The following is a 15,894-nucleotide window of genomic DNA, read 5'->3' on the forward strand; positions in this document are numbered from 1 at the left end:
GATAAATTAAGATCTCACAAGTATAGATGTTGAGCCCTAGAATATAAGATTACATATTAACAAGAGATTCATATATATATATATAGAGAGAGAGAGATTACTGAACTTAATATCACTGGTTTGTTATTTCTACCCAGACTTCACTTGTGCTTTCTTGTTTGAAAATTTGAAATTATGGTTTCTGGCTATTCAGCAAATACCTATTTCCTCCCCTCAAACAACTGTGGTGTTTCAACTCTGGTGTTTCATTTGGAATCTGAACCAAAAATACCCTAGCCCTTTTAACAGATTAAGCTATTGGGGAGGGGGCAGATTTCTTTCACAGCAGGGTTGAAAATGTCAGGCAGACTCATCCTACAGAATTGAATACTAGGAGCTTGGGTTGTGAAATTTGCAAGCACTCCCTGCCATCCTCAAAATGTACTGATTTCTTACTTTGTCAAATTCTATCAGGACTCTTTTTTTAGAACAAGGATTTGGTATTAGATTGAAATAACCAGCCCTGCAAAACATACCTTATTTTCAGAAGCCCTGAAATATCATCTCCACATCTTAAGCAACCAAACAACAGCAGAGGCCCTCACTACATTTGAGACCTATTTTTTCATATCCTTACCATGGAGGGGAATTTGCATTAAGATACCACTTGCTTTTTAGGGATCTCACTACTGCACCTCAGGCTTGAAGATGGCAGTTTCTCCACGCAGAAATCATTCCTTGTAGACCTCTGTCTTTGTCCTACCTTTCTTGACTGTAAACACCTAAAGATTTTTCTGTTGTCCAACTGATTTTAGAGAATTTGCTCTTTGTTCACTTTTGGATAGACAAACACTCTGAGAAATGCAACAATTTCTATCCAATAGTGTGAAAGAGCTCCCAGAATACAAAACTACTCATCTGACCTGTTGGTCAGACAATATCAGTTTTCAAACATGTCTGTTTAGATCCAGGGTGATGTGTAGATCCAGAAACAAGCCTTAATGGAAAAGGTAATATGCATAAACTATAGTGCAATATCCTATCAGTGAAATTTACACTGACTGACCAACCAACCTTTATGCTTCAGTCTGGGCCCACCTGAACTAAGCCAATAATATACTACGGATATATACCAGGAAGATAGCTCATCCAATTTCTCCCTCTTGCCAGAACAACTCTCTGTGCACTTAACCCTAATTGGGGTTTGCACGAGAGGCTGCCTGTCTCTGGTGACACAGTTGTTCTACAGGCATTTAGAAAGCTGTCACTAAAATAGGAGCATCTCAGGACAGATTGCTTCCAGTTTTAGCCAAGCACAGCAGCTTTAACACGTACAGACCAGCAATGCTGGAGGCTGGAAAGGACGACAAGCACTATATGGGGAAGAGTAGGGCATGAAACACATTAGTGCTAATGTAATTGCAACATAGCACCTGATTGTTAAAATAAATAACTTGAATGCTCTGAAAGCAGGTTATTATTCCTATCAACAACAAGAAGTTCTTTTAGGAATAGGTTTGGTCTCTCAACTTTGCCCTCCACAGTAGGAAAAATCCTCCCCTCAATGAAGCAATCCAGAAGAACAAAGCTTGCAGTTCTGGTAGCAGGCCATCTGAACATCTGTTGGGTTAGACCAAATGACTCTCCAATCCAGCAAAGCTTCACAAATGGACAGCCAGATAAGCCCACCAGCAGGGGATGGAGGCAAGAGCCATCTCCTGCTTTTGTCCCTCAGCAATGGATGTCAATGGCATGCTGCCTCTGAATCAGGATCTTTCCATTCAGCTATCACACGCAGAAGCCACAAAGTGGAAAGCCACCACTAATTTGTACCCCTTAAAAGCTATCTAAGCCAACAGCCTTCACTGCACTGAGGCAATCAGATAGGTGCTGTGTGAAGTACTTTCTCTGACCAGTCCTGAAATGACAGTAAGTCCGCAACTTACATGCATTTAACTTGTGTATGTTCAGCTTTAGGTGCTTGGCAATTTTTTAAAAAAGAAAGGGGGCAGTCTAGGAAAAAAGACTTTGGCCATCCCACTCACCATTGAACCCGATGCGTTTGACTATACATAATTTTGGCCTTGGGTGTGATCCTCGCAATATAACCCCTGTGTAAGTTGCGGGCTTACTGTACTCTTAATCAATTTATAGAGAGATAGAGAAAAAACCCTACTTCCATCACACCATGGATCATTATATAAAACCTCAGCTGTCTCTCAAAGACAATTAAAGGAGACCAGAGCTTGGCAAACTTCTCTCACAACTAAAATTTCCCCAGTATGTTAGCTTTCTCTCTGACTGCAATCAGAATTAACAACTAAAGCACAAAATGCAGTTGAATTCTATAGACAACATCCATCCATCCATGCAAGCAAACAACCAATGGGAATGCAGGAAAGTCTGTCTAAAATCTGCTGATATTCTAGAAAGAGAACAGGCCCATGTAGTGCCTTCACTAGAGGACCTCACTGATAATTCTTCAGTGGAAGCTGTATTTGATGCTGAACTTGTTCTTTGTGTAGACTGGAGCAGGCAACCTGTGGATTTCACATTTTGCTGGATTATAGCTCCCATCAACTCTAGCCAGCATGGATAATGGTCAGGGATTAAAGGAGCTGAAGCCCAACATAGACTGGAGGGCCACAGGTGCTCATCCCTGACCTAGACTGATGGATTACAAGAAAAAAACCTGACTACATTCTCACCATGATACTGAAGGCTCAGAAAGAAAAGGAAAATAAACCATAGGGTTTTGGGGGCGGGGCTTTAGTGGATAGGAAAATGAATACCATGCTCTACATAGCTCTCTAGTCTCTGGCCAGTACCTCCACAGCTTAGCCCCAAATCAAAATGAAGAGTAAGTTTGTACACATGTGATTATATAATGTCATCTGCATACTTTCTCTTGGTATGGAGGCTGATCTTGGGGACAAATTACACATTTCTCTTAAAGATCAGCAACTTCACATTTAAAAATTCTTGAGTGAATGCCACCTGGACCTTTTCATATCTGGTTCCTTGGACCTGATTCTTGACACCTCAGTTCCTCAGACTCACTTCCTGAGAAAGTTCAGGCACATGAATTTTCCCTGTATCTTCCACAGTGAAGATGCAAAGAATTCACTCAGCTTCAGTGCTGTCTCCTTTAGTATACCTGTCATCCAAATGTCCAACTGCCTCTGTCTCTGCTTGCTTATAATGCATCTGAAGAACTTTTTAGTTGTTGGTCTTTATGTTTTCGGGCAGCAATGTGCTCCTCACTTTTCTCACATCCCTTACTGTTTGCCTGCCCTTTATTTGCCAAAGTTTATGTTCCTTTTGGTTCTCCTCATTTGGATAAGACTTCTATTTTTTAGATGAAAGCCTTCCTTGACTCTGCTACCATATTCTTGACCCCGGTGTTCCCTTTCCTGCTCTGCAGTATATTTCTAGCTGAGCTTCTATTTTTGCAGTTTTGAATAACCGCTAAGCATTTAAGAGAACATTGACTCTTTTTACCAATCCCCTAATTTTTGGGAACTTTCCCCTTTTAAAGTCAAATGTGACTGTGTTGGACTTTTTTTGGCAATTGTCTACAAATAGCTAAATTTGACAGTGCCATGGTTTCTGGTCTCCATTAGTTCTCACATCACATTGGGCACTACTTAAGATTGAGTCCAGGGTTACCTCCCCTCTGGTCAGCTCCATGACCAACTCTTCTAGGGCTCAGTCATTCAGGGTACCTATAAATGTTACCTCTTTGTCATGACTAAAATGTGCATATACCCAGTCTATGTGGAAATAATTGAAGTCACTTCCTCCTCTGGATACCTCTTTGGTATCATTCTCCATCCGAAGATCGCTTGGAACATTTTAGAAGATCCCCAGTACTAAATTATTTTGGCGGCTTGGTACTGCCACCCACAGCAATTCTGTTGTGATGGGTGTCCCTTCTAAGATTTTTAGTTTGTGGGATTCTACAACCTCTTTGACATAAGCAGCAACAACTCATCCAGTATGCCCTTCCGAATGAGATTATATCCAGAGATAATTTTATTTCACTGGTTCTCTCTGTTCCGCTAGGATTCCATGATGCCCACTGTACCTTTGCTCTCCTTAAAACCAGGCGCTCCAACTCATGTATCTTGGCTCTGAGGCTTCTAGCATCAGCATATAAACACTTATATAGGGTCTTCTTCTCCAAAGGTCTTTGGCACATGAGTTTTATCCTATGGCATTTTGGCCTCTTTGGACTGCTGTCATATGCCCATGCATTTTCAATGTCTAGTTCTACCCTCCCTATTTGGATAATTAAAACATTTTCATTATAATTCCTTAGACATCATTTATCCTGAATCAAATATTCCTCAGCTGCTGCTTGCTTTTCTCTAGCAATCAGTTTAATCATTAAGACACTTCACGGTGAGCTCAAGAATCCCTAAAATGAATATTAACTGAGATTCTCCCCGTCCCCACTCAATCTTGTATATTCACATAGCAATATATTCACCTGCTTAGAGAACTGCAGTGGGGCTGACAGTCTGCTTTAGTGTATATAGAGCAATAACCTTGAACTTTTGCTCCCAATCTGAACCATGAGAAATGGGAGTACCACTGGTAAGTCTTTATCAGTCCTTCCTTTCCAGCTGGGACAGAGATAGCAGTAAAGGAAAAAACTGGATGTAGATACATGAATTGTTCACAGCACTAGTTGTAATCTACCAGTATTGACACAAATAAATGAGATCATGTTGGTTTTGTTTCACCCAAGAAATCATGCTGCTGATTGCACATTAAAGAAGAGCAGATAGTGGCTCAGTTTGTAAGCCCAAAACAAAATAAAGCTGGTCCAGAAGTTTGTTTGCCTACCTAAACTGTGCCCATTCTTTGTGTAGAAGCAGGTATTGTTGATGAGGTTTACACAGCAGCCAATCACATCTCCAGTAGTGAATGTGGGGCCATAAGGCTGTCCTGTCCCTGAAGAGCAGAAGGAGTGTCCATCATCACCATGGTAGCCATAGGAATGTTTATCCCAACCTAGAGAAGACAACATCAGACGGCAAGTTTAAACGATGGCTGAGCCTGACAATAGGAACAAAAAGTACCATATTATAGGATACATAAACAGGGAAGAGGCAGAGATATATCCTCATACAAAGCAGGAGTAAAGAGACATGTAGTTAACATTTGAGAGCATTAATGAAAAGAAGAGTTACTAAAATACAAGGTGGTAACTTCTGAGCTCTCATATATCAGACACAAATAAGCTCTAGAGGAGAAGTCAGAAAAATGGTGACTGGTAACCCTTACACCATCAAGCTATTCAGCACTCTGTAGCAGAAATCCAATTCTGATGAGCAGACTGATTTGAGTATCTCAGTTCTGATGGATGTAACCAGTGTTTGAAATTACGTGCTGTACTGCACACAGAGCTGACTCAGTGCTGATACAACTAGACTTTCAGGTTTTTATTTTCAACATTAATGTACTAATAACAATCAAAATTCATTCCATCTTGTTCAGTTTGTTTCTCTGCACAGTTTGGATAATAAACACATACACATACACACGTACATATGTGCATGTGCATGGTTTGTGTGTGTATACATACACATACACTCTCACCCACTCCTCCATTCATTCTTAAGAGCAAATTACTATTAATTTTGCTTTCCTACACAACGGATTATCGTGACTTTTTGTGCGACTGCTAACATGTTCCCATGTACATTTCCAAGTGGTCTTCCTTTTCCTCTTAACCTATAGACTTGTTGGCAGCACACACTTTCTGCTATATCTTGAGTGCATTTTCTTCCCTTTAGCAAAGGATGCTGTAACTGTTGAGGACAGCAGACTAGGCACATATGCTGTGCCTGAGAGATAAGAGAACCCAGGCAGCACCAAATGTCCTCAAATGACCCCGTCTTAGGTAAGTGTGCCCAACTGTTGGCAGAGAGAACAGACAGGAGCTCATCTACAAGCCTCAAGACTCTTCTGCTGAATTACAGGGGTTCTACATTATTCATTCGAGCTGTCCCTGCTCCCGCTACTGTCCATAGTTGTAACTCATGGCTTAACTGATTCTTCTGATTTTGATCCAGAGCCCATAAGAAATGAGACATGTAGTATACTCCTGAAAGTCAATAAGGCGTCTGGATTTCCAGGGATAAGGTTGGAAATGGCTGTACAATTCACTGTGCTACATTCTGTGACAAATCTGAAGGTGACGTGGAAGCAGCAGCTACCGCAGAATGTGTGGCTAGCTTCTTAAGTGGAAGCATAGAGGGCCCATATAATTCCAGTTCTAAAAGAACTGCGCTGGTTGCCAACATGCTTCCCAGTCTGATTTCAAGGTGTCAGTAATGGTTCCAGAAATTTCCAAGATCTTATTTAGAAACCTACCCCAATAACTGCAAATTTCAGCCACTGAGAATTCTACAGTAATTTTGGGAAGTGGATTGTCAGTTTGTTCTCTATACGTTCGGGTGCCTCTCAAGATATCATCGCCAAATGCAGCACAAGGGGTCCTGAGGTGGGGGGGTCTATTCAATGTTTAGGTGCCAGGCACCATTTTGAATTGATGGCCAAACTGTGACTATGGTATGTAACTGGGCCCTTTCTGGCATAGGTTTGCCTGCCTCTTGAGATATCTGTCAGTACGCCTTTGAGCCAATGTCAACGACTGGGCTCAACAACTTCATCTGCCCCAACTGGGCTAGGTGAGTGGAGCACTTCCAGAGACCTTCCACTCCTGGAAAGCAGGTCTAAGTGCACTGGACCCACAACTGCCCATTGTGAGCACCAAACTCAGCAGAGTATGAACAACACGGAAGAAAGCTGTGAAGCATAACTTCTTTATTTTCTAATAGCTACTGCAAACTAAACTAAAGAGCTACTGGCTTGAATGAGTGTTACAGCTCTCACTCAGCCATCTAATCTCTACATAGATAACACACAGACCTCCACAGAGTCAGGCAGGAGCAGAAGAAGCGAAGAGCAGTTTCTGCCCCCTCCTTTCTGAAAACAGGAGATCAGGAGATTCTTGCAATGGGAGGGGGTGAAAATCATCACCAAACTAGGCCAGAGGGTTCTCAAAGTAAGGGTTGCAGACTTTGTGAGCATTGGGCACCATTTTGAATCAAGATGGTGGATCAAAATATGACTTTGGCATGACTTTGCCCATTTCTTGGCATTATGTTTTGTCTTCTCTCAAAAGATCATCACCAAATTCAGTACAATGTTTCCCAAGGTGGGGGTGATGGGCTGCAATGATGCCAGGTACCAATTTGAATAAAGATGGTGGACCAATATGTCATTGGCATGATGGGTCCAAACTCACCAATCATACTATCCATTTAAAAATCACAATTTTTTTTGTTTCTAAAAATTCCCAGGCAGTGCATACATTATATGGTGACATGGGAAAGGGCCTTCTCTGCTGTGCTGCCCCATTTATGGAATACCCTCCTCTCTGAGGGTCTAATGAGCACCAACACTGGCCTTGTCTCAGCACCAATGCCTGGTTGTTTACTCAGGAATTAGGGCTTTCTTTGATTGCAGTTAAGTATTTTTATCTGCTCAGTGTTCTTATGTTTTTCACTTGTCAGTTATGGTTTTATTCAACTATTTATACAGAGATTTTTTTCAATGAAATACACCCCATCCTCAGATCAACTAATACACAGGTTAGAAATAGCTAATAACTAAAGAACGCCGCACTAACAACAAATAAATAAACCAAGTCAAGGAGGGGTGGGGTGGGGAAAGGAAGGTAAAGCAATTCTTGTAGTAATGACCAGGAATCCAATTTACCTGCTATCTTGAGGAGAGGCATATTATGTCAAGAAAGTCTTGCATTAAATTCTGAGTGCCAGCCCCCGCTAGTATACATTTTTCTTCCTATTTTCTTGTCACATTACTGTGGAGATAGAGGGCACTTGAGAAAGCTCTATAAACTCAGTAGGTCAAGGAGGACTGTCAACTGTTCTGGTGTTGTTTCAAAGACACACTTTTGTTTACTGCCATGGAAGGACTGATCAGTGGCAACTTCCAATGCAGCACATACAAAAAGCAAACATGAGATTCTTCTTACAAAACCATTTTTACAGATCAGGAAGCAAAGATGACAGCAGGCTCTTGGGAAGCACCAGGTAAAGGACTCTGCAAGCTCCTTTGTGAATTAAAAAATTATCCATTTTTAAAAGAAGCATTTTTCTTTCCAAAAGACAGCAGCTCACCTATCCAGTTTGGCCTGCTGCGGTCAGAGAGCTAAAGCTCTATTCTGACAGGCTGAAAAGTTTCCATTGTCCTTCTTTAAACTTATAGCAGTAAATAACCTACAAATAAATGAATGTGGTGAGGGCAGCGCAACTGATTAGTACTAGTGTTAAATATTGTTTGTTTTCACCCTTTTGCAAGGGTTAAGTCAGTATCCAAGTGCAATTCTGGGAGTGGCACTCTTGGGTAGCAAATGGATGAACCTCAAAATCGGAAGCACATTTTGCTATTGAGTGGATATAACAGCTAGAACAGGAAGAAGCATTTCATGCTTAGTGTGAACAACATGATCAACAGTGTTCAGCACAAAGCAGGAAGAAGTCTAAGATATAAGGGTGGTGTTCACACATAGGCCTCTCTCCTGTCAATCTCTTAACTATGGCCATGATATTCGGAGCATGCTATGGAATGCATGCTTTCTCCCCCAGCCCTCTTTAGCTTAAATTTCTCAATTACTTCACAACCTTAATGTCTTAATTTCTAACAGCTTTAATTATTAGATCCCATTTTACCCAAAGTTGGTGAATAAGCTCCAAGTCTTGACTTCAAATTCTAATTAAAAAGGAAAGTGGGGTGATCCCATGGCCCCATTCTAATCTCTTAATCACTATTAAGAAATTATGTTTGTATTCGGCTGTAGATCTTGCAGGAAAACACAGTTACCTATCAGCCTTTATCCAGAGTTGAGAACTGCATACATGCAGAGCTAGCATCTCTGTATAGGAACAGCACTAACATTGCAAGGTTGTTGTTTTTTGTTCTCTCAACACATGTGTGTGGAAAATGAAGCTCTGATTGAGATGAAGGGCTGACTGTAGGCCACCTTTGGTGCCTTCAGCACTATTTGATTCCAGCTGCCTGCCAAGAGCCAGGAATAAGCACCTGCATCTTGCAGGAAAGCTGAAGAATCCTCCTTGAAAGCCCATCTTTCAGCAGCTGCGGAGAAGGCCTCTTTGTTTTAAATAGAAAGGCCTTGTAGTCGACAAAACTAGCTCTTGTGTAGCTTCCAGCAGATTTATGTTCAGCCACATGGTGCAGACACATTTCTCTTTCTTTTAACATAAACCACAGAGATTCCAGTCAAGGAGGCATTGAAGCATCATGTTACACAAACCACAGTCCAGTCGTCATGGACTAAATATACTTTGCTACTCCACAAGCACTCATGGGCTGGCAGAGGAGTGGGATCCCACTCCCGAGAGGAAAGCTACCAAAATAACCCACTGCATGTTCAGGACAAAGAGTCCTGGCAATTCAGAGCCAAAAAAGCACGAGAAGATTGCCCTATGCTCCCAGGGCAACAGATTGCCTCCTGGGTTTCTTTTGAGAAGTGAAAGTGAAGCCACTTAGGTCCAGACTGGATTATTTGTAGTTGAATATATGTTATGCAGGGGTAGCCAGTGTGCTGCCCTCCAGATGTTAAACGCCAACTCAGATCAGCCCCAGCCAAAATGGCCAATTGTCAGGAACAAAGGGGCTGGGAGCCTAACAACATCTGGGTGGCATCGTGTTGGTCGCCCTGATGTAAAGCATATTGTGGAATTTCACACACAATACGGGGTCTCAATGCTTCCATTTCAAAAGCAGCAGGTTCTGGAGTAGTACTATACTCCATGTCACGTTGGATCTGCTGACATGAAGTTTACAAAAGGAACTGTAAACACCACTTTGCAGTCTCATGGCCAGCATCACAGGCGTTTGGGCACATGGCATGTAGAGCTTCCTTTTCTAAGTACTTTTTAATTAACTGCCAGACTATCCCAAACGCTGTCAACACCTTTATCTAGAATGACTCAAGAGTATATACCAAACTCCTCCACCTGAAAACAACTTCTTCCTTATTAAGTCAGAATCAAAAAGGAACAGAGTGACCTACTTCATTCTTAGAGCCACAAACTTGTAATCATCTAATTTAAGAATGATGAACAACAATCTGATGTTTGCAACAATAGTTTCTGGAGTGAACACCCATATGACAAATGAGGAGTGGAGTCACCAGTATTTTCCAGGACTTCTTAGTCATCACACCCTTCTGAAAGTGCACTTGAATTACCCAGCCACTAGGGCACTCTGGATCCTGAGCTGCTCCCATTTGCACGATAAGCACCAGGAAAGCAGACAACAGGAAACAGTACTGGATGAATGAAACTGCAGTAAATGCTTTGGAGACAAACCAAAGAGCCAGACAAGCACACCTGCAAAGCCTCCCTCACAATGGGTACAGCTGCTGCTTTACGTCAGTAACAAATGAGGTTAAGAGAGGAATGTCCTTCAACCAGGTAATTTCTATTCTGGAAAGAAAAGAAGTGGAAGTACAAAAATAGTATAACGAAGGGTTTGAAATTGCCCACCACAGCTATCTAAAATCATTATATACTTCTGTGAATACCATCCTTTATGTAGGTAAGAAACCACAAGCAAGAGGAAGAAAGTATCACCAGCCTTGGGGGAACCCGCAAATTTGTATAAACACAAAACACAAAAAAGTCCTAAATGGGGGGGACCCAAAGATCCCAGTGCGTGCTCAGTAACCACAGAATGCTGACTATCTGTTGGAGGGAAAGAAAAGGCATTGCTGAACAGGAGCTCTCTGCACTACAACATTCTGTTTTATAATAAGTTGCACAAATGGATTCTGCGACAAAATTCAGAAACCAACAGACACCTTACCAACATACCACACTTTAGAATAAGGTTTTGCATTACATAAAATTCATTAAAAATGAATACAGAATAAGACTTTTGCAACCCCACTAGATTCTCAATGGCTGAAATCTGCAGTTGTTGAAGTATGTTTCTGAATGAGACCTTGGAAATGTCTAGAACAAAGCATCTCAACAGAGCGGCACAAAAGCGCACACTACCAATTGCCCTGTTTTTACATTAAAAGTAATTATGAACATGCTGACTATGAAGTCCCATTAATAGAGTTCCATAAATACAGTCATGTCTTCCTGGCAACTATCTGCCCAGTCCCTGAGTGATGTGATACATCCCTCCCTCCCTTCCCTTCAAGGTTCTCTCTGCATGACAACAAGGGAGGGAGACTTATCTTACTTGGGAGAGAAAACCCACTCTTGCCTAATTCCTTTGGTATGTGCAAGGGTCTTGGGGGAGGGAAGGTCAGCCTCTCACTTTTGCACTGGACCTCGCAGATCCTAGGATCTAGGAAGAATCCTTCCAACTACTTCTGAGTACCTTCAAAGCACTATGGCAAAGGTTAACTTACCCGTCTATGCCAAGTCTGTTGTGTGTTCCAGAGAACTGATAAGAGTGGAGGAAGATTTGGGGAAATCATAAATAACAGCTTGCTACCAAGGTTAGCTAAAATTTGTGGCACCCGACTATTAGTACCATAGGACCTTCCTCTCAGTAAAATTTTGAATAGAAATCTAAAATCCCTAAATTCCTTTGTCTCCAGAAAATCCTGGTGTCAAAAGGGTCCTCCCAGTTATGTCTACACCCAGCTGAAGAAGATTAAATGCTTGGAATTAGAAGTATGTAGAAATAATACAAAAGGCACAAAACAGAAAAAGAAAAGCCAAACCCACTCCACCTTTCGGCAAGGGTTATCTTTTAAACACATACCTACAGAAGTTGGAAAGACTTATCTAAAGTAACACTTTGTGGAGTTTTCAGTGAATGTTAAAGTTTAAAGAGTGTTTTCTTCCACAGTAGCCTTTCCCAACTTAGTGCCTTTCATATGTTTTGGACAGCCATGCTGATAGGGGCTGATGGGTAATCTACTCCAGAACATCTGGAAGTTGTCAGATTGGGGAAGGCTGCCCTTCCCACAGTTCCAAGCACAACGCAGTAACAACCTATTTTCACCCTTCCTGGTAATGAACTATGGAAAACTGAGGCAATATCAAATCACTAACATGGAAAGTGGTATACATTACTATACTCGCCTGGATGCAAGTCTCACACAAGTAAGCCCCACTGAGTTCAGAATAGACATCTCTAGCATAACACAGCTAATGTCATTTAGCAGCTGTGTGTAATACAGTCAGACATGGACATAACTTAGCATGATAGTTATGAGAACCACTGTGAAATAGTGGGTAGAAAGTTGGGCTTGGATAATGAAGACCCAAATTCAAACTCCAGCTCAGCCATGAATCTCACTGAGTGATCTCATAATGCATATTGGAAGGATAAAATGGGAATAAACTGTCCACTTGCCAACTCAGCTTGAAGTACACTGGGGCAATTTTACTACCTCCTTTTGCATGACAGTCCACCAGGATTCAAACCTGCTTTTGTTGTCTGTTTGGGACTGCAGATGGGCAGCTCAAGTACTTCACTGATCACAACATACAACTCATAGGTTGTGCTCAACTTGACAGGCCACAAATTACCACAAACCATTTTAGATTAACGACAGTGATATTTTCAAATACATTGTCTTGTGGCCAATTCCAGCTCCAAGTAATTCTACAAGTCCAGAGTGGCATGTGGAACAACTGTTCTCCCTTCTGAATTATTCCTTCTGCTCTAATATAAAAAACCAGCCTAAGCATGTTCAGGATAGAGTCATCATCTCTCACAAATTTTGCAAATTAACATTCAACGCCTGCTGTTTCTAGCAACCCACTGTCAAAATGTTTTTACTAGAAAAGTCTGGCGACAGGCCAGCCCTTTGGCCATATGAATGGACTCTCTATGGGAAGCTGCAGCCCAGTGCATTTCTAGTAGCCAGTGACAAAGGTGTTAAATGGCAAACACAGCCCCAAAGACCTGCATTTAGAACAAATCACATGAGCACTCTCTAATAATGTTTGCAGATCTCGCCTGACACTGTCATTTCCATGTGACCTTGCAATCAAGTTTAAATACTAGAGCATGTGCAGTTCCAAGCCAAGTAAGAAGCTGTTATTAAAGACCGATCATTAATTAGTACCACTGCAGGATGTTGTTTTTAAAAGATGAACCGTCTATCTGAAGAACAGATTCCAAAATAAACTCATGGACATGAGATTGTAAACAAGTTGATAATTTGTTTGGAAAAAATTTTTTTAACGATGTAAATGGGAGCGGGAGACGTGAGGGAGTCCAAAGAAGTGATGAAATTGTTGTAATAGAAGTAAGATCGTTTATTATGTGTGCATTTATATTTAAAAACCTTAATAAATATTTATTAAAAAAAAAAATAAACTCAAACACATGAAGATAAAAAGTTGAGCTTTGAATAAATGGCAGTCAGGAGATACCAGACAGCAAACAAAACTGCTGCCTAGGGATAGGCATCTGGCCATTTCAGGGCTTAATCCAGCTCCTAGTTTAACTCCTGATCCCAAGGATCCTACATCCCAATCCATTACCCACTTCTGACAAGCCAAGGGCTCTCTTGAGGGAAAAGCAACAGTAGGTTTTGGCAGAGCCTTGTCTGATTATGCATCTCAAACTAGAGCTAAGCAGAAAGCAGGAGCGAGGGAGTGGCACACATTTTCAACCTGTAAAGGGAGCTCCATTTTGCAGCAGTTTCCCACCACTTTGCAAAAGGATGCAGAACTGTCTATGAGCAGGAGCACGAGGGGCCAAAAGGAAAGTTAGTCCCACTGCCCAAACTCTAGCACTCCCTTACATGGGGACATGCATCTCCATCTGTGGAATTTGAAATGAGCTCTTCATTTCACTGAGAGGGTGTGTTGGCCTGTTTGCTTCATACAAGTTCAAGAACAATTGCAAAAGATGCCCCTGAAGAACTTGGTGGCAGCTCTACCTTTGCTACTCAGATCAAGACAAAGAAAAATTATGAGTTTCAGTGTGGTGACCATGTTAGTCTGTCACAGCAACCGCAGCAAAGTGTCTTGTGTCATTTTAAAGACTAACACGTTTATTAGGACATAACCATTTGTGGAACAGAGTCCACTTCATCAGAAGCATGAAGTGTTATCCTGCGTTATAAGTATAAATGCACACGATTGGAAGGGATCTGAAATACAGCAGTTTCAGCTGAGCTACAGTGCATACAAAGGGGAAAGCTTTAGTAAACCCTGTTGCTGTTCATAGTGGACAACAGAGGTTAAAAAGCTAACCAGAGGTAGTGTGGCTCCTGAGGGTGTTGAGTCAGTACACAGAGGCAGTGGCTCTTCCAATCTTGATCAATACCTTTGTTATAAAATGACTGCAAACTAGGGCTGTACTCTCATCATCATCAGAAGATTAGCTGGTGTTACTGAGTAACTCATGCACAATGCAAGTCCTTCTGTGCTAACTGATATAGGATTTGAGGACTGAATATCCTAAGACTTTATTCAAACTTGTGAGCAATCCTTACAATGCCAAGGATAAACCAAGTCCATTATAGTTAGTGTCTGCACCGGAACTATGCCACTAAATTACCACCATTTGGGGTCAAATAATATCACCAGGACTGGGAGGAACCCAGGCAGCATCAAGCCAGCTTAGCACAACAAGGGAGGCACTTCCAAAACAGACATGTCAATACCTAGACTGACCCACAACACCCTAACTGGTGCCAGTCAACAAGCATGCATTAGGCATACCACACCTAAGTGAGGGACTGGGAAATGTGGGTGATGGTGGTGCGTGGCAGAAGTAGCATTTCTCAAAGGGCTGGATTCTGTTTTGAGACAATGACTTAGTGACTCCTATTCTTAACAAAAAAAGTAGCCGTGGGGACAGAATAAAATATTAAGTGATTTAACATATAATAATAATAATTTAATAATAATTTTTTATTTATACCCCGCCCATCTGGCTGGGCCTTCCCAGCCACTCTGGGCGGCTTACATAAAAACCAAAAATACAGTAAAATATCACACGTTAAAAACTTCCCTGAACAGGGCTGCCTTCAGATGTCTTCTGAATGTCAGGTAGTTGTTTATCACTCTGACATCTGCTGGAAGGGCGTTCCACAGGGCGGGCGCCACTACCGAGAAGGCCCTCTGCCTGGTTCCCTGTAGCGTTGCTTCTCGCAATGAGGGAACCGCCAGAAGGCCCTCGGCGCTGGACCTCAGCGTCCGGGCAGAATGATGGGGGTGGAGACGCTCCTTCAGGTATACTGGACCGAGGCCGTTTAGGGCTTTAAAGGTCAGCACCAACACTTTGAATTGTGCTCGGAAACATACTGGGAGCCAATGTAGGTCTTTCAAGACCGGTGTTATATGGTCTCGGCGGCCGCTCCCAGTCACCAGTCTAGCTGCCGCATTCTGGATTAGTTGTAGTTTCCGAGTCACCTTCAAAGGTAGCCCCACGTAGAGTGCATTGCAGTAGTCCAAGCGGGAGATAACCAGAGCATGCACCAGAGCATGTGTTCGGAAGCACAGAAGAAATATATCTGCACGATGCAGAAGAGAACAGAAAGCGACAATGCCCATTTCTCCTACGCGCCATACCCATCTGACAGATCAAGTGACATTCTGTGGCACAAAGGAACTATGCTGCAATCAAAGATGTACTGCAACTCAGAATCCTATTATAGAAATGGAAAGACTGGAGGACAGCTAAAGGTATGTGGAAAGAAAAGCAAGGAAGCGTAAGATTCAAGGGTGTTGGAAGAGGTTTCATAAGCTGTATGTGTTTAACTAATTTTAAGTAGTAAATTTGTAGCAAAGTTCCCTCCAAACAATGTTCTACCTCCACAAGTAGTGAGCACATCCCCCTCTTAGAAGTGTACAATTCCAGCAT

At 41.9% G+C, this 15,894-nt stretch overlaps 1 protein-coding gene across 2 annotated transcripts in view; it reads right to left on the reverse strand.

The window, feature by feature from the left end:
* Nucleotides 1-15,894, reverse strand: part of RANBP10 (RAN binding protein 10) — a 49,618-nt gene that overhangs the window by 21,592 nt on the left and 12,132 nt on the right. For both annotated transcript variants that reach the window (XM_081870564.1, XM_081870563.1), the window contains exon 4: nucleotides 4,831-4,998. In XM_081870564.1, coding sequence (XP_081726690.1) covers nucleotides 4,831-4,998 — 168 coding nt within the window. The remainder of the gene's footprint in view (nucleotides 1-4,830; nucleotides 4,999-15,894) is intronic.

The sequence above is a fragment of the Podarcis erhardii genome (assembly GCF_964252035.2).
Source record: "Podarcis erhardii genome assembly, chromosome: 7".
NCBI classification, from domain to species: domain Eukaryota; kingdom Metazoa; phylum Chordata; class Lepidosauria; order Squamata; family Lacertidae; genus Podarcis; species Podarcis erhardii.